The 26645-nt window shown below is 33.9% G+C and overlaps 5 protein-coding genes across 5 annotated transcripts; 1 reads left to right on the forward strand and 4 right to left on the reverse strand.

Annotated features, from left to right (window-relative positions):
• Positions 1-4591: 4591 nt before the first annotated feature.
• Positions 4592-7129, reverse strand: LOC139776887 (uncharacterized). The gene is made up of 3 exons (XM_071713910.1): positions 6991-7129; positions 4923-6760; positions 4592-4597 (listed from the first exon to the last, which is right to left on the reverse strand). The coding sequence occupies exons 1-3, from the start codon at positions 7127-7129 to the stop codon at positions 4592-4594; spliced, it is 1983 nt and encodes a 660-aa protein (XP_071570011.1).
• A 41-nt stretch (positions 7130-7170) lies between these two features.
• Positions 7171-8346, reverse strand: LOC139776888 (uncharacterized). Its single transcript, XM_071713911.1, has one exon. The coding sequence runs from the start codon at positions 8344-8346 to the stop codon at positions 7171-7173; it is 1176 nt and encodes a 391-aa protein (XP_071570012.1).
• A 4916-nt stretch (positions 8347-13262) lies between these two features.
• Positions 13263-14632, forward strand: LOC139776890 (uncharacterized). Its single transcript, XM_071713912.1, has 5 exons — positions 13263-13392; positions 13478-13558; positions 13630-13818; positions 14046-14392; positions 14488-14632. Exons 1-5 carry the CDS (start codon positions 13285-13287, stop codon positions 14630-14632), a joined length of 870 nt encoding a protein of 289 aa, XP_071570013.1. The 5' UTR covers positions 13263-13284.
• A 968-nt stretch (positions 14633-15600) lies between these two features.
• Positions 15601-17282, reverse strand: LOC139776891 (putative nuclease HARBI1). The gene is made up of 5 exons (XM_071713913.1): positions 17278-17282; positions 16688-16823; positions 16435-16558; positions 16105-16299; positions 15601-16020 (listed from the first exon to the last, which is right to left on the reverse strand). Exons 1-5 carry the CDS (start codon positions 17280-17282, stop codon positions 15830-15832), a joined length of 651 nt encoding a protein of 216 aa, XP_071570014.1. The 3' UTR covers positions 15601-15829.
• Positions 17283-19281: 1999 nt separating this feature from the next.
• LOC139776892 (lipase 3-like) lies at positions 19282-26502 on the reverse strand. The gene is made up of 7 exons (XM_071713914.1): positions 26453-26502; positions 22525-22768; positions 22216-22374; positions 21889-22014; positions 20334-20553; positions 19950-20092; positions 19282-19684 (listed from the first exon to the last, which is right to left on the reverse strand). The coding sequence occupies exons 1-7, from the start codon at positions 26500-26502 to the stop codon at positions 19526-19528; spliced, it is 1101 nt and encodes a 366-aa protein (XP_071570015.1). The 3' UTR covers positions 19282-19525.
• Positions 26503-26645: the final 143 nt, after the last annotated feature.

Genomic DNA, 26645 nt, shown 5'->3' on the forward strand with positions numbered 1-26645 from the left:
TATTTATTGTGAATTTTTAATATATTTTCTATCGTGTGTGTACATATAATATAAAAAAATTTAATATCTAACATTTAAAATATAGAGACTGTACAAATTTCAATCTAATATATTTAATGTATATTTTTTATAAAAGTTGTAATTATTTGAATTAAATAACATTGTTGAAAAAATTTATATCAAGTTTTGTTAATTCAAATATGCTCTTACATATTTATTATCTAATATATTCAGTGATTGATAGATATTCTTATAAACAAGTAACTGCGCAAGTATAACGGAATTTAATAGGAATTGTGTTTAATTAATCACAAAATTGTTACCTTATTCAATCCAAGATATCTACTCGAAAAAACCTAAGTAACAAGTGATAGACGTAATATCTTTGTACCTCGCAAAAAAAACCTAAGTAAGAAGTAGTAAGTAATTATACATACAAAGCTATATCTACCACTTGGGTTTCAATTTTTTTTAGAATAAAGGTACTACTCACCCACTCTTGGGTTTTTTCGAGGTACAAAGATATTACGTACCATTTGGGTTTTATTAATATTTTTGAATTTAAAATTATAATGATACTACCACTTGGTTTTTTTCGAGGTAACAACTACGCGTGTACTTGGCGCCTTTTTTTACCTTTTTGATACATATATACAGGGTGTTCCAGGTCAGGTCAATAAAATTACAGGGTCTTATAGGAAATTGAATTTGGAGCAAAAAAGTTCCTATAAACATAGGTCCAGAAACGCTTCGCGCAGAGTTCGTCGAAGGACGAACGAACGAGGCGCAAAGAGCAAAAAAAGGATAATGAGGAGGCTGCTCGTCAAAGGAATAAGTATTCTATGGCCCACGCATCAACGATGCTGCGTAAGATTTAAAAAATTCATTCAACAATTTATCCACAGCATGCAGCTATTGTCATTGTTTCTCGAAACAATGTTTTGAAAATCAGTACCAGAAGTATCTCGGAGACTATAGTAAACCGATTTGCATGAAATTTTTTACAGCTACTCTCTCAATACACAATAGTACTAAAAGATTCGAACTGCTAAAATAAATAAATAACTAATGGTTATAAAATTTGCTCTGATGATTAGTAGACAAAAGCCTCTGATTAGTAGACAATTATAATAAACACTAGCTTTTGAGCCCGCGCTTCGCGCGGGTGAATGGGGAGGGGGGGGGCGTAAAACAAAAAAAAGCCGCTACATTTTCATCTCCGAAAAATTTGCATTTTGGTATCAAATTCGAGAGAATCGGCCCATGTGTGCGCGCGTGTATGTGTGTGTCAACACATACAATTCTTTGAGATTCGGTCAATTATTTCCAGAAAAATTGGAAAAATTTTGGAACCGGTTTCCAAAAAGATCGGTAACCAAAAATTATACACTTAATGCAATCCCCGGGAAATTCTACCTCTACTTCATATACAATTCTTTGCGATTCAATCAATTAATTCCCGAAAAATTGGAAGAATTATAAAAACCGGTTTTCAGAAAATGGGTAACAAAAAATTATACACTTTATAACACTCCTCGGAAAATTCTACCCCTGTTTCATATACAATTCTTTGAAATTCGGTCAATTATTTGCGGAAAAATCGAAAAAATTAAAAAAACCAGTTTCCAGAAAATCGGTAACAAAAAACTATGCACATTATGATACTTCCCGGGAAATTCTACCCCTGTTTCATATACAATTCCTTAAGATTCGGTAAATTAATTCCCGAAAAATTCTCGTAAAATTTGAAAAAAATTCGGAACCGGTTTCCAAAAAGATCGGTAATGAAAAATTAACCACGACATTTTCATCCCCTGAAAATTCTACCCCTATTTCATATACTTTTGGTAAAAATTTGGTCCACTAACGAATGAGTAGTTCGCGCGGGCCTCAGAGCTAGCGCGTAAACCTCAAAGCTAAGAAATTATATATATAGATAAAGGCTTAGCCCCGGAGGACATATGTAATAAAACACGCAAATAGGTGCTAGCGTATATTTACATTTAACGCTAATAGATTTCCGCATCACCCTTGAGGTACTATTGTAAATGCGTTTTTTTTAGTGGTTTCCCCAGTAGGCCTATTCCACTATAAATAAAAATAGCTGTACCACTATAAATAAAAATTTTGGTACCAATTTCAAGGGAATCGATCGCAATTTACTTTTTTGACATTTTAAAACGTATCTCGTATTGCACACTTACACTCATACTAAAAATTAATTATTATTTGTAAAATTACTTTTACAATTTTAATATTTATAATTTTTCATGTAATTTATTTTAAAATTTTTAAATGTATATTTTATTAACATTTTAATTATTATATTATTCATTTATACAATTTTATAATTTTTCAATTTATAAAATTTCTCTGTATATTACATTTTTTGTAAAACATTTTTTACTTCCTTCTATTAGATGTCCTTGATTGCTTAATTCATCAATCTTAATTTTTACACTTTCCTTTCTGGTTGCTCTAGAAAATGCCACATAAAGTTGACCATGAGCAAATACAGGATGTGGCAAATAAATCCCAACTTTTTCTAAACTTTGTCCTTGTGATTTATTGATTGTCATAGCAAATGACACTCGAATAGGAAACTGTCTTCGTTTAAACTTAAATGGCAGTTCCAAATCACTTGTAATTAAATCCATCTTTGGAATAAAGACAATCTGTCCTCGAGCAGGACCAGTTAGAACCTCTGCATAAATTAGATTATTTTTCAAATTAGTAACAATAAATCTTGTGCCATTACAGAGTCCTTTTTTAGTATTTAAATTTCTTAATAGGATTATTATAGCACTGACTTTTATTTTAAGTCGATGAACTGGCATTCCAGAAGGTGTCAGAGAGTTTAAAAACTCAGTTGGAAAATTCAATTGCTCTTGTGGATCATCACTTACAATAGAGTCAATTGAGAGATACTCTTTTTCTTTTTATTAATATATATAGATTTATTAATATATATAGATTTATTTCTATATATCTTTTTTTAAATTAGCGGTATCATTACGGCGGAAGAATTAAATACAGAGAGAGAGAGAGAGAGAGAGAGAGAGAGAGAGAGAGAGAGAGAGAGAGAGACAGAGAGAGAGACAGAGAGAGAGACAGAGAGAGAGACAGAGAGAGAGACAGAGAGAGAGACAGAGAGAGAGACAGAGAGAGAGACAGAGAGAGAGACAGAGAGAGAGAGAGAGAGAGAGAGAGAGAGAGAGAGAGAGAGAGAGAGAGAGAGAGAGAGAGAGAGAGAGAGAGAGAGAGAGAGAGAGAGAGAGAGAGAGAGAGAGAGAGAGAGAGAGAGAGAGGAATTGCGGTTATTATTATCTATATATATATATCTTTATATATCTTTTTTTAGAATGACATTGTGGACCTTAATGCTGAAAATCTCTACTTAAAGAAGAAGTTGCATGAGTTGCAGCAGCAACTCGCTGCTTTGACGAAGCAACCACCACTGCAGGCTGTGGTGTCTGCTGACAATTTGCAACCTGCAGTGGTGGCTGCTGACAATTTGCAACCTGCAGTGGTGGCTACTGATAATCCACAGCCTGCAGTGGTGACTAACAATCCACAACCTGCAGTGATGGCTACTGATAATCCACAGCCTGCAGTGGTGACTAACAATCCACAACCTGCAGTGATGGCTACTGAGATTCCACCAGTACCACCTCGATGGGCCAGAGGAGGAAGAGGCCGAGGACATGAACGCGGACGCGGACGTGGCGGACGCGGATATGGCGGACGTGGCCGTGGACACAAACGTGGCCGCGGAAATAAAACTATAATAAATTATATTAACATGTAATAATTTATGTTATATTATAATTTATGTTATATTATACGTATTATTATGTGTTATAAATGTTCATATGTAAGTTTTTAATATTTTGTGTTTAATAAATTATATTTATCTCATTGGGAACAATCCTATTCCCCTATTTAATTAAAAATATTTGATGAGAGAAAAAAAGACAGAGAGAGAGAGAGAGAGAGAGAGAGAGAGAGAGAGAGAGAGAGAGAGAGAGAGAGAGAGAGAGAAAGAGAGAGAGATGAATTCCGCACCGCGCGTCTTCCGTCGTCCACGATTGTGCGGCGCGAGCGGCAACGCGGGCTCGCGCTGTGAGAGAGTTCGACTCGCGCCCGCTACGCGGCGCATCGTCGTATATTTTCGCATTATTAAGATTCAACATCAACCTCTATATCTAGGGCAGCGACATCATCCTTTGGTTTACCCTTGAAACTTGGTGACATTTATGAGTATATGAGAAAATTGGTAACAAAAAACAATACACTTTATGGCACTATGCTCACCGGAAAATTCTACCCTTACTTCATATACAATTCTTTACGATTCGGTCAATTAATTCCCGAAAAATTGGAAGAATTAAACAAACCAGTTTTCAGAAAATAAGTAACAAAAAATTATACACTTTATAACACTCCTCGAAAAATTCTACCCCTGTTTCATATACAATTCTTTGAAATGCGGTCAATTATTTCCGGAAAAATCGAAAAAATTAAAAAAAACCGGTTTCCAGAAAATCGGTAGCAAAAAAACTATGCACATTATGATACTCCCCGGGAAATTCTACCCCTGTTTCATATACAATTCCTTAAGATTCGGTAAATTAATACCCGAAAAATTCTCGTAAAATTTGAAAAAATTTCAGAACCGGTTTCCAAAAAGATCGGTAACGAAAAATTAACCACGACATTTTCATCCCCGGGAAATTCTACCCCTATTTCATATACTTTTGGTAAAAATTTGGTCCACTAACGAATGAGTAGTTCGCGTACATACATACAGACAGACAGACGGACGTGACTTATATATATAGATTAGTAACAATAAATCTTGTGCCATTACAGAGTCCTTTTTTAGTATTTAAATTTCTTAATAGGATTATTATAGCACTGACTTTTATTTTAAGTCGATGAACTGGCATTCCAGAAGGTGTCAGAGAGTTTAAAAACTCAGTTGGAAAATTCAATTGCTCTTGTGGATCATCACTTACTATAGAGTCAATTGAGAGATACTCTTTTTCTTCTCCTTCCATTAGACAAAGAATTTCATCATTAATTTTGAATGTATCCTCATTCTTAGGACAAAGAATAGTTCGATCTGGATTTTCTTTAATCTGTTCCATGGTGATTCTATCACCAAAAATTTCAGCAATAAGAGATTCTTTTGATATAAAATTCTGGGGAATTTCAATTGTATCGAGATGTAGTCCATCCGTATTTGATAATTTACCATCTCCGAGTTGCATTAGCCAATTTGCAAATTCTTTTTCTTCCCCAGTTCTCATATTTTGCTTTAGTTTAACCTGAGTTACATTCCTCCATATAGAACTGTATTTTACAGTCGACTCAATTATGGCTGCTTTCTGTGCATGTGGCACTACGGGAAGATTTTGTCTAAAATCTCCTGCAAATAAAATTACTTTTCCTCCAAATGGTCGAGGATTCTTCATTAAATCTCTTAAAAGTTTATCAACTGCTGTTAAAGCATGTCCAACAGTCATGCTCACCTCATCCCATATGATTAGTTTGGCAATGATCAGTTCTCGTGCAGCTTGAGAATTTCCTCTGATATTGGATTTAACACTATCATCAATTGGAATTGAAAGCTTGAATAGAGAGTGATAAGTTCTTCCTCCTTTTAGAAGTGTTGCTGCAATTCCAGTCGAGGCACATGGAAGAACTATCTCGTTTCTTCCTCGAATAACACTTAGAAATGTGTTAAATAAATAGGTTTTACCACTTCCTGCAAACCCATCAATAAAAAATAACCGATGAAGTTCATTTTGATTTTCAATTGCTCGCATGACAATATCGTATACGTGCTTTTGCTCAGCATTTAATGTCGATAATAAATAATCACCACGTATTCTTTCTTCATCCACATTATACTCTGTTATGTAAATATTTACTGGAGTTGGATTTGGTAATTGAAAATTCTCACAGCTACTTCCATTATTTATTAAAATTTCTTGTATATGATTTAAAGCCATATTTTCAGGATTAACAACATTCTTATGTACAAAGTCCTCAATCAAGAAATCTTTGTATTTATTCCAAATAGCTAATACATCTATTGGAGTTCCAAATATGCAAATGTAAGAAAATAATTCTCTAAATTGTACAGGCATTTTGGATTCTATTGCCTCCTCTAGCGTTTTTCCCCAAAGATCATCAGTTTCCACCAAATTTTTTGCAATTGCTGCATCCTTAAATGTCTCATAAACAACTCCATTAACAGTTTTCAAATCTTTAAAACATTTAGCTCCAGCCACATGTAATAGAAGAAGACGTAGATAAAATCTCTCAATATCTTTTATGCTTACTGTATAGAGTCTTGAAATTATCTTGTCACCACCTTTTTTGCGTGGCTTCCACTTAGTTTCTTTTTTATCGTATACATAATGATAAGGAATATCTGTGTAAAGAAACTGTACTGCATTTTCATCAGATTGATTTAATTTTAACCATGCAGTCAGCGTAGTATCTCGATTAAGCTCTCTTTGAGCAGCTTGCTCTTCATTTCCCGCACGAAAATAAACCATTTGGCGATTAGGCAAATGAACTGCCAGTCTTATGACTGTGTGAGACTTCATGAACAGATCATATCCGTTCAGTCTCCACATTGCTTCTGGAGCACTAACATATCTTGCATTCAGGAATGAGTTAACTTCATCTATTCTAATGAATCTTGTGCCATCTCGTGCTTGTACTTCAATTGCAGCACAGTCAAATCCTTTATGAATATATTTGTATAAATATTTTACACTCTTCACTGATGAACATATTTCCAAATTTATATGTCGATTATATTTCATTATTAAATATGGTGAATATGGGACCACCCATCGATTGTCAATTTTTTTGCCTCTGACGATGTATTTTTTCCTCAAAATTTCTACGTTGATACATAGGATATCCATTTACATTAGCATTAGTTTCTTCACGAAATTCTTTTGGAAAAACCTTTTAAACATTTTCCATCTTCCCCAGTGCAAGGATATCTCATTGAGGGATCTCCACATGGACCGTGAATCATATGTTTCAAAACTTTTTCATTAAGTTCTGGATATCTTTCTTCGTCAGGGATTTCAGCCCATACCATCATGTCAATGACTTCTTGAAGTCGTGGCTTATCTTCATCACTTAACATTGCAAGTAAATGCAAATGTGGAAGCCCTCTTTTTGAAACTCAATTACGCCTGCATAAGCTATAATATTTCCAAAAATTTTATTTTGTATTAAATCCTTTAAAACTTCTTTGACATCCAAGTTAAATGTTTTAGCAACTAAATCAGGTCGAAACTCTATTAGACATCCATCAAGGTTATTCTTAATTTCTGGACATTGAGGATTGCAAGTCATGGTAAGAAAAATGTCTGGTTTACCAAACTTTCTGACCAAAGACATAGCATCTTGGTATCTTTCTTGCATGTTTCTTGGACTGCCCATAAATGAAGATGGTAATATTACAGGTATACCAACTGTAATTCCTTCATTTTGTGCTCGATTATCAAGATGATCCATTAATCCGGAATAAAGTTCAGCTCTTAATTGAGGTTGATTCAATTTAATATAATTAAGTCTATTGGCTTCAGTTTTCATATATGCATCAAGTATAAATTGACATCTCAATTTTCCTGCCCTTTTAAATTGGCTAAATTCAACTCTTGGTGCCAGCAGATGAGCATAATAATCCATTTGACTTATCTTAAATCCTGGATATTTAGGATTATCTGATTTAAGTTCTGAATGCCATCCATCGTTACCATATGGATATAACAATGGATAACACATTGGGTCACATCTTTTGTCCAAAATTGATATTTGTTGTACATCGTTCGAATTTTTATTATAAATCCTAATGTCTCTTTCAAATGGAGGTTCACCATCTACATTCTGAAAGACCACAGCAATTTCATTAGCTTGTGGAGCATTGTATCTTCTTTGATCATGTTGAGGATCTTTTCTAAATGACAACATTAAATTTATTGTTTTATTGCCTATTGGATTCAGATCTTTTTCAACTTGACGCATCATCTTGAAAGTTTTTGCAAATTCATTACATTGAACCATAAAACATGACAAATCTTTCATTATTTCTGGATCACATTCTTGATTAGCTTTGTTATTCATTCTATGATTTACAGCTTCTTCTGTATCTAAAAAGTAAAGTTGTGCAAATCGCGGAGCTTGCCCATCCGCTGGGCGCATTGCCGTCGAGGTCAAATGATGATATTGCCCATGAATTTTTAAACAATAAGGAGCATTGTTCACAACATTCAATGGATTTCTATTTCCCGGGGCACCCATGGAAGCCATAGCTAAAGCACTGTTATATGAACGAATATTACTAAGGAAATTTTTTGATGCATAATTATTTCCCATGTATAATTCTTTAATAAAATCAGGACAATTTATTGGTTTTAATTTAAGTTTGCCCTTTTGGCAACAATATGTAAATTTTCCATCTTTAGATTTTTCACATGCAAAGTTTAAACGATTTGCAAAATTGACATTCTACATTCATTTGGCCAAGTGTATAAACTGACACATTTATTTCATGTCCCTTGGAAATTAGCGCAATGTGATGACTTAATTGTCTAGCTTGGTGCCTTCCCTGAGCATGTCTCTGAGCATCAGTTTCGAGTCGTTGAGTCCTTGCGTCATCATTTTCATTGACCCTCTGCTGAGCATGTCTCTGAGCATCAGCTTCGAGTCGTTGAGTCCTTGCGTCATCATTTTCATTGACCCTCTGCTGAGCATGTCTCTGAGCATCAGCTTCGAGTCGTTGAGTCCTTGCGTCATCATTTTCATTGACCCTCTGCTGAGCATGTCTCTGAGCATCAGCTTCGAGTCGTTGAATCCTTGCGTCGTTATTTTCATTCGATCTATGCTGAGAATTTCTTTGAGCATTAGCTTCGAGTCGTTGAGACCTTGCGTCGTTATTTTCATTCGATCTATGCTGAGAATTTCTTTGAGCATTAGCTTCGAGTCGTTGAGACCTTTCCTCCGAATTTTCAATTTTGCGCATTTGTCGTAAGCGCTTACTTTCGCGACTCACTTTAGTCAAATTTCTGTATTTTCTCTTTTGAGGCATAATTATACGCTAGTACATAAATAATAACAATACAATATTATTTTTCAAATCTATAATAATTATTCTTTATATCTATAGATATTTAAAAAAGAAATTATTTTTTATTATTTTTATTATCTCGAATACCCTTTAGAATTCAATTTTTTTAATTAGCCTTATTTTTTAATTTTTGATATCGAATCAGAATAAATACATTAGAATAAATAATTATCTATAGATATAATCTATCTATATAAATACCATTTGTTTGTCTGTCTGACCGCAAACTACTTATTTGCATAGATCGATTTTCTTAATAAATCTTTTCTTTCTCTTGCTTATTTTGTTTTATTGATTCTTTATATAGGCGCAGAGCAGCCTTTTTTACAGGCGCACAGCAGCTCTGTATCGGCGAATAGTACCCGTTTTTTTACAGGCGCACAGTAGCTCTGTATCGGCGGATAGTAGCCGTTTTTTTTACAGGCACAGAGCAGCCTTTTTTATACAGGCGCACAGCAGCTCTGTATCGGCGGATAGTAGCCGTTTTTTTACAGGCGCACAGCAGATCTGTATCGGCGGATAGTAGCCGTTTTTTTATATATAGAAAAATATAATAAAAATGTAATTATTATCTAAAAATATCTATTACAAATATTTAAACATTTATTACATTTAATAAATATTTAAATACATTTGTTCCATCACCATGGTAACTTTATCCTCAATATTCATATTATACGCGTACCACATCTCCAATTGTTTTTGGAGCTGTCCTGCATATTTCATCTAATATAATAGTAGATATATAATAGTGTATACGATATCGTATAAAATGCCTACAGAGATCGAAAGAAACAACGAAAATGCATTCACCTCACAGGAGCCTAATGTAAGTAAATTTGAATTTTATAGAAAAAGAATAAGAGAGAGAGAAAGAGAGAGAGAAATGACAGAATAAAAGATAGAGAATGATATTAAAAGAGAGAAAGAGAAAGTGAGAAAGAGAGAGAGAGAGAGAGAGAGAGAGAGAGAGAGAGAGAGAGAGAGAGAGAGAGAGAGAGAGAGAGAGAGAGAGAGAGAGAGAGAGAGAGAGAGAGAGAGAGAGAGAGAGAGAGACAGAGAAAAAGAGAGAGAGAGAGAGAGAAGGTTAAGAGAAAAAAGAAAAGTAAGAGATTCGTGTGTATATATATGTGTGTGAGTGACAGAGAAAATAAGGTTAAGAGATAGAAGGAAAGAAAGAGATTTGTATGTATATATGTGTATGTGTGTAAATAAAAAGAAAGAAAGAGATAAAGAAATTGTGGTTATTAATATACACAGATTTATATATATATACCTATATATCTTTTTTTAGAATAGCGGTATGATTACAGCAGAAAAAATTAAATATAAATAATCCCATTTTCAAAGAGGAAACTGCAGAAGCCTACAAAAATCAATAGAGAGACAAACAGCGAAAATGTATGCACTTCACAGGAGCATAATGTAAGTAAATTTGAATTTTATAGAAAAACAATGAGAGAGAAAAAGAGAGAGAAATGACAGAATGAAAGATAGAGAATGGTATTAAAAGAGAAAGAAAGAGAAAGTGAGAAAGAGAGAGAGAGAGAGAGAGAGAGAGAGAGAGAGAGAGAGAGAGAGAGAGAGAGAGAGAGAGAGAGAGAGAGAGAGAGAGAGAGAGAGAGAGAGACAAAGTTAAGAGAAAGAAGAAAAGTAAGAGATTTGTGTGTATATATATGTATGTGAGTGACAGAGAAAATATGGTTAAGAGAGAGAAGGAAAGAAAAAGATTTGTGTGTATATATGTACGTATGTGTGTGTGAATAAAGAGAAAGAAAGAAAGAAACAAAGAAAGAGAGAGAAAGAAATTGTGGTTATTAATATATATAGATTTATTTCTATATATCTTTTTTTAAATTAGCGGTATCATTACGGCGGAAGGAATTAATACAGAGAGAGAGAGAGAGAGAGAGAGAGAGAGAGAGAGAGAGACGAGAGAGGAGAGAGAGAGAGAGAGAGAGAGAGAGAGAGAGAGAGAGAGAGAGAGAGAGAGAGAGAGAGAGAGAGAGAGAGAGAGAGAGAGAGAGAGAGGAGAGAGAGAGAGAGAGAGAGAGAGAGAGAGAGAGAGAGAGAGAGAGAGAGAGAGAGAGAGAGAGAGAGAGAGAGAGAGAGAGAGAGAGAGAGAGAGAGAGAGAGAGAGAGAGAAAGAGAGAGAGAGAGAGAGAGAGGAATTGCGGTTATTATTATCTATATATATATATCTTTATATATCTTTTTTAGAATGACATTGTGGACCTTAATGCTGAAAATCTCTACTTAAAGAAGAAGTTGCATGAGTTGCAGCAGCAACTCGCTGCTTTGACGAAGCAACCACCACTGCAGGCTGTGGTGTCTGCTGACAATTTGCAACCTGCAGTGGTGGCTGCTGACAATTTGCAACCTGCAGTGGTGGCTACTGATAATCCACAGCCTGCAGTGGTGACTAACAATCCACAACCTGCAGTGATGGCTACTGATAATCCACAGCCTGCAGTGGTGACTAACAATCCACAACCTGCAGTGATGGCTACTGAGATTCCACCAGTACCACCTCGATGGGCCAGAGGAGGAAGAGGCCGAGGACATGAACGCGGACGCGGACGTGGCGGACGCGGATATGGCGGACGTGGCCGTGGACACAAACGTGGCCGCGGAAATAAAACTATAATAAATTATATTAACATGTAATAATTTATGTTATATTATTATATATACGTATTATTATGTGTTATAAATGTTCATATGTAAGTTTTTAATATTTTGTGTTTAATAAATTATATTTATCTCATTGGGAACAATCCTATTCCCCTATTTAATTAAAAATATTTGATGAGAGAAAAAAAGACAGAGAGAGAGAGAGAGAGAGAGAGAGAGAGAGAGAGAGAGAGAGAGAGAGAGAGAGAGAGAGAGAGAGAGAGAGAGAGAGAGAGAGAGAGAGAGAGAGAGAGAGAGAGAGAGAGAGAGAGAGAGAGAGAGAGAGAGAGAGAGAGAGAGAGAGAGAGAGAGAGAAAGAGAGAGAGAGAGAGAGAGCTAGAAAGAGAGAGAGATGAATTCCGCACCGCGCGTCTTCCGTCGTCCACGATTGTGCGGCGCGAGCGGCAACGCGGGCTCGCGCTGTGAGAGAGTTCGACTCGCGCCCGCTACGCGGCGCATCGTCGTATATTTTCGCATTATTAAGATTCAACATCAACCTCTATATCTAGGGCAGCGACATCATCCTTTGGTTTACCCTTGAAACTTGGTGACATTTATGAGTATATGAGAAAATTGGTAACAAAAAACAATACACTTTATGGCACTATGCTCACCGGAAAATTCTACCCTTACTTCATATACAATTCTTTACGATTCGGTCAATCAATTCCCGAAAAATTGGAAGAATTAAACAAACCAGTTTTCAGAAAATAAGTAACAAAAAATTATACACTTTATAACACTCCTCGAAAAATTCTACCCCTGTTTCATATACAATTCTTTGAAATGCGGTCAATTATTTCCGGAAAAATCAAAAAAATTAAAAAAAACCGGTTTCCAGAAAATCGGTAGCAAAAAAACTATGCACATTATGATACTCCCCGGGAAATTCTACCCCTGTTTCATATACAATTCCTTAAGATTCGGTAAATTAATACCCGAAAAATTCTCGTAAAATTTGAAAAAATTTCAGAACCGGTTTCCAAAAAGATCGGTAACGAAAAATTAACCACGACATTTTCATCCCCGGGAAATTCTACCCCTATTTCATATACTTTTGGTAAAAATTTGGTCCACTAACGAATGAGTAGTTCGCGTACATACATACAGACAGACAGACGGACGTGACTTATATATATAGATTCGCCATAATTTGTGATAAATATAAATAAATAAAAGTTTTAAACGAATAAGGCATTTGTTAGAATAAAATGTGTTATTCGAGTGATAGGTAATCATTTAGTCATAACATAACCCATATCTATATAAATATTACATGATATTAAAAACATATATAATTTTAAAATATCTTCTTCTTAAACTATATATATACTGAAAGTTATAAAAATTGTGTCAAATCCTACGCTGCCTGTATAATACAATAATATAGTATATTTAATAATAATATGTAATTAATCATTTAATATAATTTAATTAATTGCTTTAGTATGAATGTCACATACAAGCAACGGGAAATTCTGCTGGATTCCCTGAAACAGCATCCGGAAATAATAAGAGGTCGAGTTTCAAGAAAGTCTGAGAGCCGGAAAGAATTGGTTATTATATAAATATAATAATTTTGTAAATATTTGTATATATATTTGTATTCAATATTAGAAATGATTATATTATACATTGCAGAAAGATATATGGGAGCAAATAACAAATAAGCTAAATAGCTCCGGAGAAGGACCGGTTAAAACAGTACAAGAATGGATAAAGGTATACTGATTTGTAAAAGAATACACGAAGAATATTAAAAGCAGTGCATATATTTTTATGTTTTTTCATAGAGTTGGTCAGATTGGAAAATGTACGTTCTTAAGAAAGAAACGAATAGGAGGAGAAATGTACAAGGCACAGGCGGTGGACCTCCAAAAATTGTTAATTTTACTGACCTTGAGGAACAACTATTGGAAATTCTTACTCCCGAGGCAGCTGGGTTGGCAAATATACCTCAAGCAGGATTTAAATCAAAGAAGGTAATTGACCACTCTGGCCACTCCCTCTACTATAAGTGGTCATATAGCATTATCAAGTCGTGTGATATAAGTAGCCTGAGAAAACCCAGAAGCTCTGCTTTTTGCATCCTGCATGCGATGGATTTAACGTAACGTTGGCAGACTGGGATGCTCCCGATACTTATTACTAATATTATTACTCTTATTAATATTGTTATTATTATTATTATTATTATTATTATTATAAGGGAACTGAGATACCTCATCCAGAAGTCCCAGAAGTCTTAGAAGTCCCAGAAAGAAGTGTACAAAATGAAATCATAGATGATTTCGATGTACTAGACATCGATAAAGTGCCAATTATTTATTGCGATGATGATCTCGGCAATTCCACTACACGTACCCAAAGTGGTTGTACATTTGAAGAGGATGACGATAAAGAAAACGTGAATTGTGAACTAAAAATAAAAAACGAAAGGCAGGATTACTACAGAACTCACTTTCTGAAATCGTCAACTGCAGCGATCCATCTAGTACAACTGCCGGCAGCTGTAATAACAGATCTACAAAATATGGATCATCAGATAAAAAGAAGGTAAAGGTAGATTGTTCCTACAATGAAACCGAACAGGTGACGAAGAAAAATGAAAAGCAATCTGTTGCGTTACCAGAAAAAATAAAATCTTTAAGCGAAATATCACATTTGATGTTACGCGTTCAAGAAGAGACACTTGAACTGAATCGTCAAGAACTTCAACTGAGAAAAGATGCGCTTAAGACGCAAAAAGGCATTTTAGAAGAACTAAAAGAAATAAAAAAACTTCTGCGTCCATGAATTGTGAATAGTAAGTATGTGAATACCTCGTTGTTGAGTGAATTGTCTTAATAATTTTAAAAATAACCTCGTAGGAGAAAAAGTCTGAAAATTATCAAAAAATTTATCTGAAAATGTCTTCAAATTGGGGCCATTTTGAAAGATCTTGGTCAAAAAAGCTTGAGAAATTTTCAGAGAATTTCAGAGACAGAGAATTTCTAATTTTTCAGAGAATTTCAGACGTTTTTAGAAAGGTGTTTCAAGATTTGAAGACATTTTCAGAGAAATTTTTAGACAATTCTCAGACTTTTTTGTCAGTGTGATTCTATCCCGTTTATATAAGCGATGCAGTATGTCGCATGGTTGTATCGGCTCTTAATAAAAAAGAAATAAAGAACAAGATTCACATTAGTCCTCGGTCCCCGTCTACAATAGGTGTTTAAAGCCTTAAGCCCTAAGAAATTGACCAATCACAGTCGATTATTTTCCTCAAATTCGACTGTAATTGATCAATTTCTTAAGGCTTAGGGCTTAAAACACCTATTGTAGACTGGGACTTAACGTATTATTAAGACAATTCCGAATTTGTCAACGACAGGTAGTGTACATATATACATAACATCAATTCTGACATTTACTACGTTTACGCGAGCGTTACTTCTTTAACAACTTACAATAATTCACTCGTTTACGCGGAGTAAATTATCGTAAGTTACTACAAAATTCCGTTTACGCGAGGGAATTATCGTAAGTTACTACAGAAGTAACGCTCGCGTAAACGTAGTAATTTTGTTTATTTTGTTCTGTCATTAAATATTTTATTTTGTATTTTAAATTAGCATAACAATAGTTACTATTGATTATTTATGTCAATAAGATTGTTCTTTTTCTTTATAAAATGCTATGAGCAGCGCTATTACAGCTTTCTCAACGAACTGTTATGTTAAAAACCAAAGAAAACGTAGACTGTAAGTTCAAATAACTACTAATTATTTAAGACAATAAGATTGTTTATTTTTGTTGTAAGATTCTATGAGCAGCCCAATTACAGCTTTCTCAACAAACCGTTATCTTAAGAACCAAAGAAAGCGTAGACTGTAAGTTCATATGACTACTATTTATTTGTGACAATAAGATTGTTCTTTTCGTTCTTTTTTGCGTAAACAAAGTTTATATAACTGTTGATTACAAATTTTTGTAAATGAATAAAAACGCAAATTACATAAAAAAGCGCCGTATTATGTTCTCTCGAACTTCATTTCCTGTACGACGGTTAGGGACATCCATGGCATCAATTCCATTGGCATCATGAACTTCAAGGTCGATGTCGTCGAAATACGGCTCTGGATCTGTGATGTTGTACCATTTTGCGACGTTGTGTAGAACACATCCAGCATTAACAATCAGTGCTACATAACAAATATCAGTTTTCTTTAGTTATTGTATATTACCCCTCTTTTAAAAGCATCATGAAATACAAATAGGAATTTTACCTGCAAATTCTGGTTTGTAGTGAAGCGCCCGTACCTTTCGCAAACATCTCCAACGTCCTTTCAGAACGCCTATGCACCGTTCAACTGAACATCGGGCCTTTACATGTGCATTAATGTAAGCTGCAGATGGTGACCCTGGTATTTGATTTAGCTTAGGAATCATTAAATAAGGTAACAGTGGATATCCGGAATCACCTATACATCAAAATATAGTAACAAAATCATATAGAATAACGAAATTGATCTATCTAATTTTCATATTAAAGTGTATACCTTCTCAACATAGAGAATTATACATTTAAAAATGTTCGTCAGAGTATTTGCGCATACCTAACAGCCATGTACCCGTCCTGCCATTCCTATGTTGTTCTTCCAGATGAACGGACACTTCAGAAGCATTCCAAACCCTTGAATCGTGAGTCCGGCCTCCATGCCCTGCATTAACTGCCAAAATCTGTAGATTGTAATCAAAAATTGAAATTCGGAAAAGTGTTAATTTAAGTATATTAGACCGATTAGCGTAACATTTTATAACTCTGGATGAATCTACTGTAGCTATTTTACGAAACATGATTACACTCACAAGCATAACGTTCAAAGAATGGTAAAGCTTTCTATTCAAATATAAATGCTCCCTGATCGTTTCCGGTGGCCATATCGCTATATGGACTCCATTAACAACACCTATTACTCCAGGAAATTGGCAATTGTCCCAAAATCTTAATGAAAAATATATTATAACAATTTATTACACACATATATGATATTTAAAAAAAGTTTCTATATTCATCAGAGTGCTTTTTTTTTTTGCGTGGGGAAATCTTCAACTACCGGGTTCCCGGACCTGACTATAAATAGTGCAGGTCCGGTATATGGCCCGGTAGCCCCCTCTTTGTGGGAGGGGGAAGACGCCCCCACCCCCGGGGAGGGGCGGGGGGAGTGTCGGATTTCTACCGACTAAAACCCCACGGATGACCATCTGAGGCGCGTTTTTCAGTAGTGAGGGGAGACGCGATGACACCCCGGGAAACGCGATGATTCTTCCGGGACCCCCCCCGCGTCATCAGAGAGTGCTACTAATATAAATATTAAAGAATGATCAAAGTACGTATTAATAGAGTATGAGAGTAATTAAATATTTTAACTGTCAAACTAACTTTCATGTTCCCTCACCGCATCTTTTGATAATCTAAAAATATTATATAAACTTTTTTTGTGACAATACACATCAAACAATTGTATTGCCATTTAACGATCTATCTTTCTATTCCAACCCAAGTGGTAGTAGCTTTAATTTTCCTTAAAAATATTTATTGTATCACTCAATTAAAAGTTTTAATCGATCTCCGTAAACATGGAATTTATTTTCCGAAAGCTGCGCCCTCCGTGCGAGAAAGGCTCTTGTGCGGAGCAAAATGGGCTCCGTCTTTCGGGAAGAGACGTTAAGCCGTTGGTCCAAAGAGTTAAGTGAGAGGAGAAGGGTAGTGATGGATGAGAATTGTAACCCTACGGGGATCGATTAAAACTTCCATTTTACTCCATTTTTTTACTCCACTCAATTAAAAGAATAATATCATAAAATTATGTTACCTTTCAACTCAAGTGATATGTAAAAATTAATACAAAATTAAACATTTATTTAAAAGAAATAAGAATTAAAAATACAAAATTAAAAAAATTCTATAAGTTTTAGTTAAAAAAACTTGGCGCTATTAAACAAAACGGTATATTAATATCATACCACTTAGGTCGGATTTTTGGATTTACATATATCACTTGGGTTGAGTTAGGTAACGCAATAAAGCTACCATTTAGGTTGGATTTTTGGACTTACAACATACATTGCGCGTGTACTTGGCATCTTTTTACTTTTTATGAAAAAGGTAAAAAAGATGCCAAGAAAAAGGTAATTTTAAACTGATATCATGCATTTTGTAGTGTTAAACAGGGATCGGCAAAAAATTTCCATTTTTTAATTTTTTTTATTATTCCCGAAATTAGAAATAATAACAAATTAAATTTTTATAATTATAGTAAATTAGTAATTAGTCACAAAAAATTACTAATTACGTAAAAATTAATATTTAGGCAAAAGTGAATTAGGGGAGACCGGGGCTAAGCCGACACTATTTTTTCAAAGGCAATTTTTAATATTTAATTAAAATTTTTAGGCAAATTCAATGGTACATATTTAAAGAGTGTTTCTTCAGGTACAAAATTGATTCAGGAAGTTTTGCTGTACGTCGCTTTGTTTTGCCGCCAGGAAAAGAAAAGTGACGCGAAGACAAATTTTCGAATTGAAAAATGCCGGGGCAAACTCGACACCCCGCCGGGGCAAACTCAACACTTTGTCTGATCGACACAATTTGATCTGGAACTTATTTTTTACTGTCTGAAAATGAAAATACATTGTTTATTGTGTATTTAAAAAGTACAAAAATTTGGAATAAAGTAGCTAGAACAATCATTTGAAATAATAAGAACAAAAATTGTTGAACTTTCAATTATCTTCATCTAAACTCATGTCTGAAAAACAATTAATGCAGGTAAACTCGCGATCGGACGTGCGCATACATTTGTCATGAGCCATACGGCTGCATGACAAGCATTGTTAGTTACTGGGAGCCGACGAAACGGCGTGGTGTTGACTTTGCCCCGGACGTCGTTTTTCACTTTTGTCACTTCAAAAACATGAAAATTTTGAAAATATGCAAAAACGATTATCGGATTCATATAGAGCATCAAATTTCCCATCAAAATCACTTACCGGTAGATTCGCAAGAGTAAAGCTCGATGAAAGAGTAGACATTTTCGAGAGATCAGAAAAATTACTTTTCACTATCAAAAACGCTTATGTCGCGTTAAAAATTACACTATAACTCAGAATGTTACCAAATTCCGTTGATAATACTGGCACATAAAGACGCATTTACAGTAGGAAAGGCAAGTTTCTACGATAGATTTAAATTGGCAAAAAGCCTAGTGTCAAGTTTGCCCCGTTGTCGGCTTAGCCCCGGTCTCCCCTACTCATTACTTAACAAATTGGTAATTTGAATCGTTAAAGAAAAATTTCTAGTTACGTGAAAATTAGTATTTAGGCAAAAATAAATTAATTTCTTTTGTAAATTGATAATTAGTAAAAATAAATATTTTAATATTAAAATAATTAATAGTTTGTCAAAAATGAATTACTACTTATTTGAAAATTAATAATTAGTGGAAAATACTTATTAATTTTTTAAATAATAAGTAATTAGTCTCATGTGAATTACTTATTTCAAAAATTATTAATTGATTTAATATAAATAAGCATATAACTTGCTGATGTTTTACCAATTCTACGTTTATCAACATTTCAAATTATATAGAGAGATTAGGGTTTCTCTCTATTTATCGACTAGATTTATTTTATAAACTTATTTTAGCCAGCATCAAACTTTTGTAATAGTTCTAACACACGGTCGTATAAAAGAGTTTTCGCGTTGATTGCCCACAAGAAATCGAGGTGATTGAAAAGTTTATATGAAACTTCCTCAGTTAGGAGAACATTTGGTAAGCTTTTGCCAAGTTCCAATACATTCTGAAAATTAAAAACATGATGAAAGAAATGGTATTAATTAATGACGTGATGATTTAAATGTATGAAGAGTAGAAAATAGATCCGATTGTTACAAATCAGCTGTTTTCCCTTTTACACTTTGCAATTATATTCAATCGGATTCTTTCATATTGTTAAAATATTATATATGATCATTATTTCATTATGTTTGTGTAAATATTTCTTTCTCTTGCTTTTATTTCAGAGTAAAAATTAGACAATGAAAAACTTAACGGAGAACTATTACCTCTTCTAAGACAATCACATCGTTTCCTGAGTAAAATAAAATTATTGGAGCAGTAATCTTTTTCAGATTATAACTTGGGGGTGTTTCCTGTTTGTATCGTTTATAGTTTTCAGCTATTCCATAATCATAGTTTCGAAAGTCCTCTGCAACAATCGATATTAATCATACATTTATAAATATCCAAAACTTGAAAGTATATTTGGAAAAAAATAATTACATGTGCATACAATTATAAATTAATCTATAGAAAATTATAAAAATTAATTTAGATCTTTCAACGATATCTTATTTTAAATGGCAAGAAATGTTTTATTGCAACATTACATCAACCGGAATATTGCTTTATAAAAGGAAATATTGTTTTATGAATGGGGGAATACTCACTTATACGAATATTTTGGTAAAAATGCTCTAATGTTTGTACAGAACTACCGGCTGGAAAATACCCTGGTAACCAGTCCATTGCAATTCTGCTGTAAAACTGCACGAAAAGTCGTGCATTAACTTTCGGGCAGATCATGCGTTTTCTATTTCCAACTTTGACTATTTTTCTGTTGGCAGAAACTTGCTCTCGTCGTAGTGCAACAGAATTGTGGAAGATATATGTATGCATTTACATATAGCAGAATAGTGCAAGAAATGCGGTAGATGCTTGCGCAAATTGCAGTGCAACATAATCGCGCCAGATTTGTAGCAGCGCCTACTGCTACCCATACAGCACAAAATATTTTTAAAATATTTTTTAGGAAGATTAAAATAATTTACAAAAATATTTTTTATATTTATAGCACCGCAGTGGTGTTGGGTAAGCCTTGCGTTGTATTACTAGCGAAAATATTGTCACAAATGTCATGATTTTGCTTCGCCGGAGGCCTGCTTATATTAGATCCCAACTGAAATTTATTTGCGAGTTAGTTTTACCATTATGCGCCGCCTAGCGGCATCGTTGTAAACTAGCACATACAGCAGAATTCAACAAGAATTACGGCAGATGCTTGCGTAAGAAGTAGAGCAGCAGAAATACAAATGACTTTGGCAGAATATACCGTACATCTGATTTATCAATCAAACATTTTTCGAAATTCGAAACGCCAAAATGGACCGTATAGCCTACATCTTACATCACGAAGCTATAACAGTTTCACAATCTCCAGTTAACTTACAGTAATTATTTCTATAAATATTTATAACATAAATTAAAAACAACTTTAATAATATTGATGATAATTATTTACACTTTATTTTAAAATATTTATTATAATCTTTTAGATACTTTTATTTTCCGGACATTACAATATTTACAAAATATTCAACGTATATATTTTCAAAATATTTAAATATTTTTTATAAATATTTTGAAAATATTTTATAAATATTTTGTGCTGTCTGGGAGTTTAGCGCGCTCGGCTGTTCTTTTTCTGACGGGCAGATGCTTGCACGCTTTTTACGCATTTCTGTCACTCGGATCTGTACGGCAAAAACAACAATTTAAGCGACATTATACACTTGTGAAATTTTGCTGCAAATATGTTTCAAGAGTCTAGCACATTCGACTGCTCTTTTTCTCACGGGCAGATGCTTGCACGTTCTTTTCGCGTTTCTGCCCGGTCGGATCTGTACGGCAAAAACAACAATTTAAGCGACATACACTTGTGAAATTTTGCTGCAAATATGTTTCAAGCGTCTAGCACACTCGACTGCTTTTTTTCTCACGGGCAGATGCTTGCACGTTCTTTTCACGTTTCTGCCGGTCGGATCTGTACTCAAAACTCTGCTGCAAATGTGCGTGAAGAGTCTAACGCGATTTGCTGTTATTTTTCAGTTGGGCAGATACTTCCATATTGTTTTCACATTTCTGCTGCATGTTTACTTTTAACAAGTAGTATAAAATTTTACAGTAGCTTCTTACAGCAGACTACTGCAATAGTACAGTAAGTACACGTTCAATCACAGATATTATGCACTTCTGTCGCAATTTTGGACTGTTTTCTTGCGCACTTTTTCGGGACGTATCTGAACTATCAGACTGGTTACCAGGGTAGGAGAATATATCTGGCAGGGTTGTCTATAACAGAAATAATTTTATAGATGAAAAGCCACATAAAACAATGAGTAATTAGAAGAATAGGATTGGGGTGGTTAAAGCCGTAAATTTATTTAATTATAAATAATTGGAAATTTTATGTAATATAATAAAAAGTATTCACGCACATTATGGACATAATATTAAGTTCGTCTTTTGTGTGTTATATATGTTAAAACTTACGGTGTTAAGTTGTGCTGAATCAGGACCAGCTATAATGAATAATATAGTGGCACAAATAAATTGAGTCATTATATTGTCATTACATAACATTCTTCCTACCGTAACCGTCGCTAAAGATTGTGGGAAAACATCGTATATTTCACGCTTTCGTAGAACTTCCTGAAACATGTAAAACGAAGAATTCAAGTATTAGCTCATACTAGATAACAAATATTTTTAGCGCATTAAATAATAAAAATTATGTTTGTTTAATCTTGTATTTTAAACACTACTACTTGTAGTAAAAAAATCACAGATTTCGACAGTTACTTTGAATGTTGGAAGAATGTTAGCAAATTCGTTAACTGCAGGTGATGCTTTTAGCCAAAAAGAAGTTGGAGCCAAACAAATAGCACATTTTATTTTTATATTGTATTCCGGTTTTGATGACAGAAGAATGAGTAGCGCAGCATTCCCCATTGAATGACCGATATAGTATAAATCTTTTTGCTTTGTATAATTGAGAATGTAATCGAACATGGCCGGCAGATCTTTTGTTCCAATCTCGTGAAAGCTGAAAAATAAAAATTATGATAATAATACATTTCACAAAACATATTTTTTCGTTCTCCCCCTACTTGACAAATGTACGAAATCAATTTACAGTGAGAAAAAACCCGAGAAAAAATGATTAGATATAATCACCTATGATTATATAAAATCGACATTAGATATAATTAGATATAAAAAATGGCCCGATATAATTGTATATAATTGTATATAATTATATATAACCACATATAATTATATAACCACATATAATTATATAACCACATATAATTATATAACCACATATAATTATATAACCATATATGATTATATATAATTGTATGTGGTTATATGTATAATTATATACAATTATATTGGGCCATTTTTTATATCTAATTATATCTAATGTAAATTTTATATATAATCATATGTGATTATATCTAACATAATAAATATTTTATATATATAAATATTAAAAAAGAATTCTGTTAGGAAATTAAGTGTATATTTTTTCAAAAGCTAGAATCAAAAGTGAAATGGTTTACATATAACTTGGCGCTGCTTGGCGTGAGATACTGCCGTGTCTCTTGATACCATTCTTATACCACTGTTTGTCAAATTTTAAATACGAGAAATAAATCCTATCGAATGCCATCTATCGGATAATCCGAATTTAAGTTTATATATGGTTATATATAATCATATATAATCTACATGGATAAATGCTTAATTCTTATATATATACTTTATATATAAATTATATGAACTTATATATATAATCATGTCAAAATGTATGTGAAACTTTATATATGGGACGTTCCATGTCAACCGGGACAGGACCGTCTCCAAAATTCTATTGAACCGATTAAAATGGTTAAGGGCTTAAAATCTTTGTTTTTGTGTGCTTTATCAAGTACAGTGTGGTACTTTTTAAAACTCAATATGGCGGTCAAAATATGGCGCTTCATATGAGTTAAAAACACAAATCATATGATTAAATTGTTGTTTCTAATGGAAAAAAAGAGGATACATAGCTTGTGAGTAGATAGCACTAAGATTTGGATGTGTCTAAAAAAAATGGCGCATCCAATATGGCGGACAAAAAAACCAAACTTTTACCAAAATTTATGAAACTCAGTATTTGGGGGTTTTTGAGGTCGCTGATTACGAATCCGTTCATGATTTTTTAAAATTCAAAATGGCGGATCAAATACGGTAAATAAAAAACAAAATTGTTGACAAAATCTGTGAAACTTAGTATTTGGAAAGCTCTCTGCGTTAACAGGGTTGAGACTGTCTTCAAATGTAGGTTATGAAGCCCGCATTACTTTTTTTTAATTTTTTTTAAATTTTTTATTAATTTTTTTTACTTTTTTGAATTCTTTTTGATTTTTAAATTTATTTAATATTGTATAGTAGACATAATTTGCGTTGCATCAGAGTAGCGTTTCACTTGTAATCTTTTTGTGTCAGTCGGAATGAAAGAGTGTCCATGTTGGATTTTGGTAACACTAGGAGCTAGAGAGAATCTTTTTGCAAGTTTTTTTTGCGTCCTACTGTGCATTTCTTTGCTGTACTCAAAAAATGTTATAATTGCAAATTTATTTTTTGCCCAATTAAAAAGGTCATGCAATGTCAAGATTGCCTCGGATGAGCAAGCTCAATCATCCGAGGCAATCTTGACATCGCATGACATTTTAATTGGGCAAAAAATAAATTTGCAATTATAACATTTTTTGAGTACAGCAAAGAAATGCACAGTAGGACGCAAAAAAACTTGCAAAAAGATTCTCTCTAGCTCCTAGTGTTACCAAAATCCAACATGGACACTCTTTCATTCCGACTGACACAAAAAGATTACAAGTGAAACGCTACTCTGATGCAACGCAAATTATGTCTACTATACAATATTAAATAAATTTAAAAATCAAAAAGAATTCAAAAAAGTAAAAAAAATTAATAAAAAATTTAAAAAAAAATTAAAAAAAAGTAATGCGGGCTTCATAACCTACATTTGAAGACAGTCTCAACCCTGTTAACGCAGAGAGCTTTCCAAATACTAAGTTTCACAGATTTCGTCAACAATTTTGTTTTTTATTTACCGTATTTGATCCGCCATTTTGAATTTTAAAAAATCATGAACGGATTCGTAATCAGCGACCTCAAAAACCCCCAAATACTGAGTTTCATAAATTTTGGTAAAAGTTTGGTTTTTTTGTCCGCCATATTGGATCCGCCATTTTTTTTTAGACACATCCAAATCTTAGTGCTATCTACTCACAAGCTATGTATAGTCTTTTTTCCATTAGAAACAACAATTTAATCGTATGATTTGTGTTTTTAACTCATATGAAGCGCCATATTTTGACCGCCATATTAAATTTTAAAAAGTACCACACTGTGCTTGATAAAGCACACAAAAACAAAGATTTTAAGCCCTTAACCATTTTAATCGGTTCAATAGAATTTTGGAGACGGTCCTGTCCCGGTTGACATGGAACGTCCCATAGATAAGTTTGAAATTTTAATATCTAATACGGCGTGAAATTATTATATAATATATTATACCAGTTTTAATTTCTAAACACAATATTTAGCATATTTACTTCTTAATTGTTAATTTAACATAAAAATTGGAAATTCTTTTTATGAATAACTTTCTTCGAAATTATCCGTAAAAAGTTTTATATTTCCCTACTTTTTTAAATTTGTACCAAAGATGCTGATTATACGTATCGATTTCCTCAGATTCTCACAATTTATTTAAGTTTCTTGTATTAGGCTATCTGCAAGTCCAGATCGTAAATGGTGTTTTTCTTTCTTGGTTATTTAATTAAGTTTCTTTTATTTACGATGACTCTCACTCCGGTTCGAGTGAGGCTTTTGTTAATTTAATTTTCCTTTAATCCAGGAAGGTTTCACCAGTTTCCTCGCCGATATACGTCGCCATTGTTGACCTTTACATTTAACAACACGCGAACAGTTCGTCATCAACAAGAACTGCGATTTATTAATTCTGATTTTTTAAAAGAAAAAAAAATTGTAACTAATACTCACCAGTTACGAGTGTCTGAGATAAATCTCCCCTCTCTAAAAAAAATGCATATTCCGTGTTTATCACGCGGCGAAATAGAGGTGTCACGACCCTTGGTGCGTTATCGCAATCCCACTTGCGTATTTCAAGTGCGAGGGGTCAGAAAAACAAGAAATGTTGGATCACGATTAGAAACGAGCAGAAACACAGAGAACGTGTCACTCGCCCTCTCCCCTTCTTTTTCATTGAACTGTGTTTTCCGAATCCGGGTAAAAAAATTGCACCTATTAAAATCCTCGCGCGAATATCTCCTCACATTTATTTAGTGACTCACGTAAGAGTTTATGCTTTGTATTTCTCTTCTTTCAGCCACACCGACCTGTGTTTAAACCCGAATTTGATGGTCCCTCATTCCCTCGCCGTTTTCCCGGCTTCGACCTGCAGCCCGATGGTGAACTGTAAAGCTCCTTCCGAGGTTCGCGTAAATAATTAGTAAAAAAACTATCAAAAAAAAGTCAAAAATTCAACAGCAGAAAACATCCGGAGAATAAAGAAGATGGGTAAGAGAAGGAAGAGGAGGAGGAGGAGGAGGAGGAGGAGGAGGAGGAGGAGAAGGAAGAACATCGTCGCCCTCATCGAGTCCATCGTCGAACGAAGACACGAATATATACATACATATGCAACGAATCCGAAAGCTCGTTCGGAGCTCTCAACGGCATCGTCATCTTGCAATCGAGCGATCGATCAATCAAACATCATCACACATCCGGATCATAGAATTCTCGTCATCTTTTTCGATAATAATTTTTTTCTGTTCAATCAGCCAAAAAGGGAAAACGCGGAAAATCAGTGCTCGCTCGGGAAGGAG

This window comes from Temnothorax nylanderi, unplaced genomic scaffold, assembly GCF_030848795.1.
Source record: "Temnothorax nylanderi isolate EJ_2023f unplaced genomic scaffold, tnyl_v1.0 TNYL_tig0131_pilon, whole genome shotgun sequence".
Taxonomy (NCBI): domain Eukaryota; kingdom Metazoa; phylum Arthropoda; class Insecta; order Hymenoptera; family Formicidae; genus Temnothorax; species Temnothorax nylanderi.

Bases quoted from the DNA above. Each gene is read 5' to 3' on its own strand.
- LOC139776887 (XM_071713910.1), bottom strand. From the start codon at position 7,129: ATGGTATGGGCTGAAATCCCTGACGAAGAAAGATATCCAGAACTTAAT. The intron at 6,761-6,990 runs GTTTTTCCAAAA...ATATTCATAAAG, and splicing joins AGATGGAAAATGTTTAAAAG to GATTTGACTGTGCTGCAATT.
- LOC139776888 (XM_071713911.1), bottom strand. From the start codon at position 8,346: ATGGCTTCCATGGGTGCCCCGGGAAATAGAAATCCATTGAATGTTGTG.
- LOC139776890 (XM_071713912.1), top strand. From the start codon at position 13,285: ATGAATGTCACATACAAGCAACGGGAAATTCTGCTGGATTCCCTGAAA. The intron at 13,819-14,045 runs GTAATTGACCAC...TATTATTATAAG, and splicing joins CAGGATTTAAATCAAAGAAG to GGAACTGAGATACCTCATCC. The intron at 14,393-14,487 runs GTAAAGGTAGAT...AAAATCTTTAAG, and splicing joins GATCATCAGATAAAAAGAAG to CGAAATATCACATTTGATGT.
- LOC139776891 (XM_071713913.1), bottom strand. The intron at 16,559-16,687 runs GTGAGTGTAATC...TACAATCTACAG, and splicing joins ATTCTTTGAACGTTATGCTT to ATTTTGGCAGTTAATGCAGG. The intron at 16,300-16,434 runs GTATGCGCAAAT...TTTGATGTATAG, and splicing joins GACGGGTACATGGCTGTTAG to GTGATTCCGGATATCCACTG.
- LOC139776892 (XM_071713914.1), bottom strand. From the start codon at position 26,502: ATGACGATGCCGTTGAGAGCTCCGAACGAGCTTTCGGATTCGTTGCAT. The intron at 22,015-22,215 runs GTAAGTTTTAAC...TTTCTGTTATAG, and splicing joins ATTCAGCACAACTTAACACC to ACAACCCTGCCAGATATATT. The intron at 19,685-19,949 runs GTAATAGTTCTC...TTTAATTTTCAG, and splicing joins ATGTGATTGTCTTAGAAGAG to AATGTATTGGAACTTGGCAA.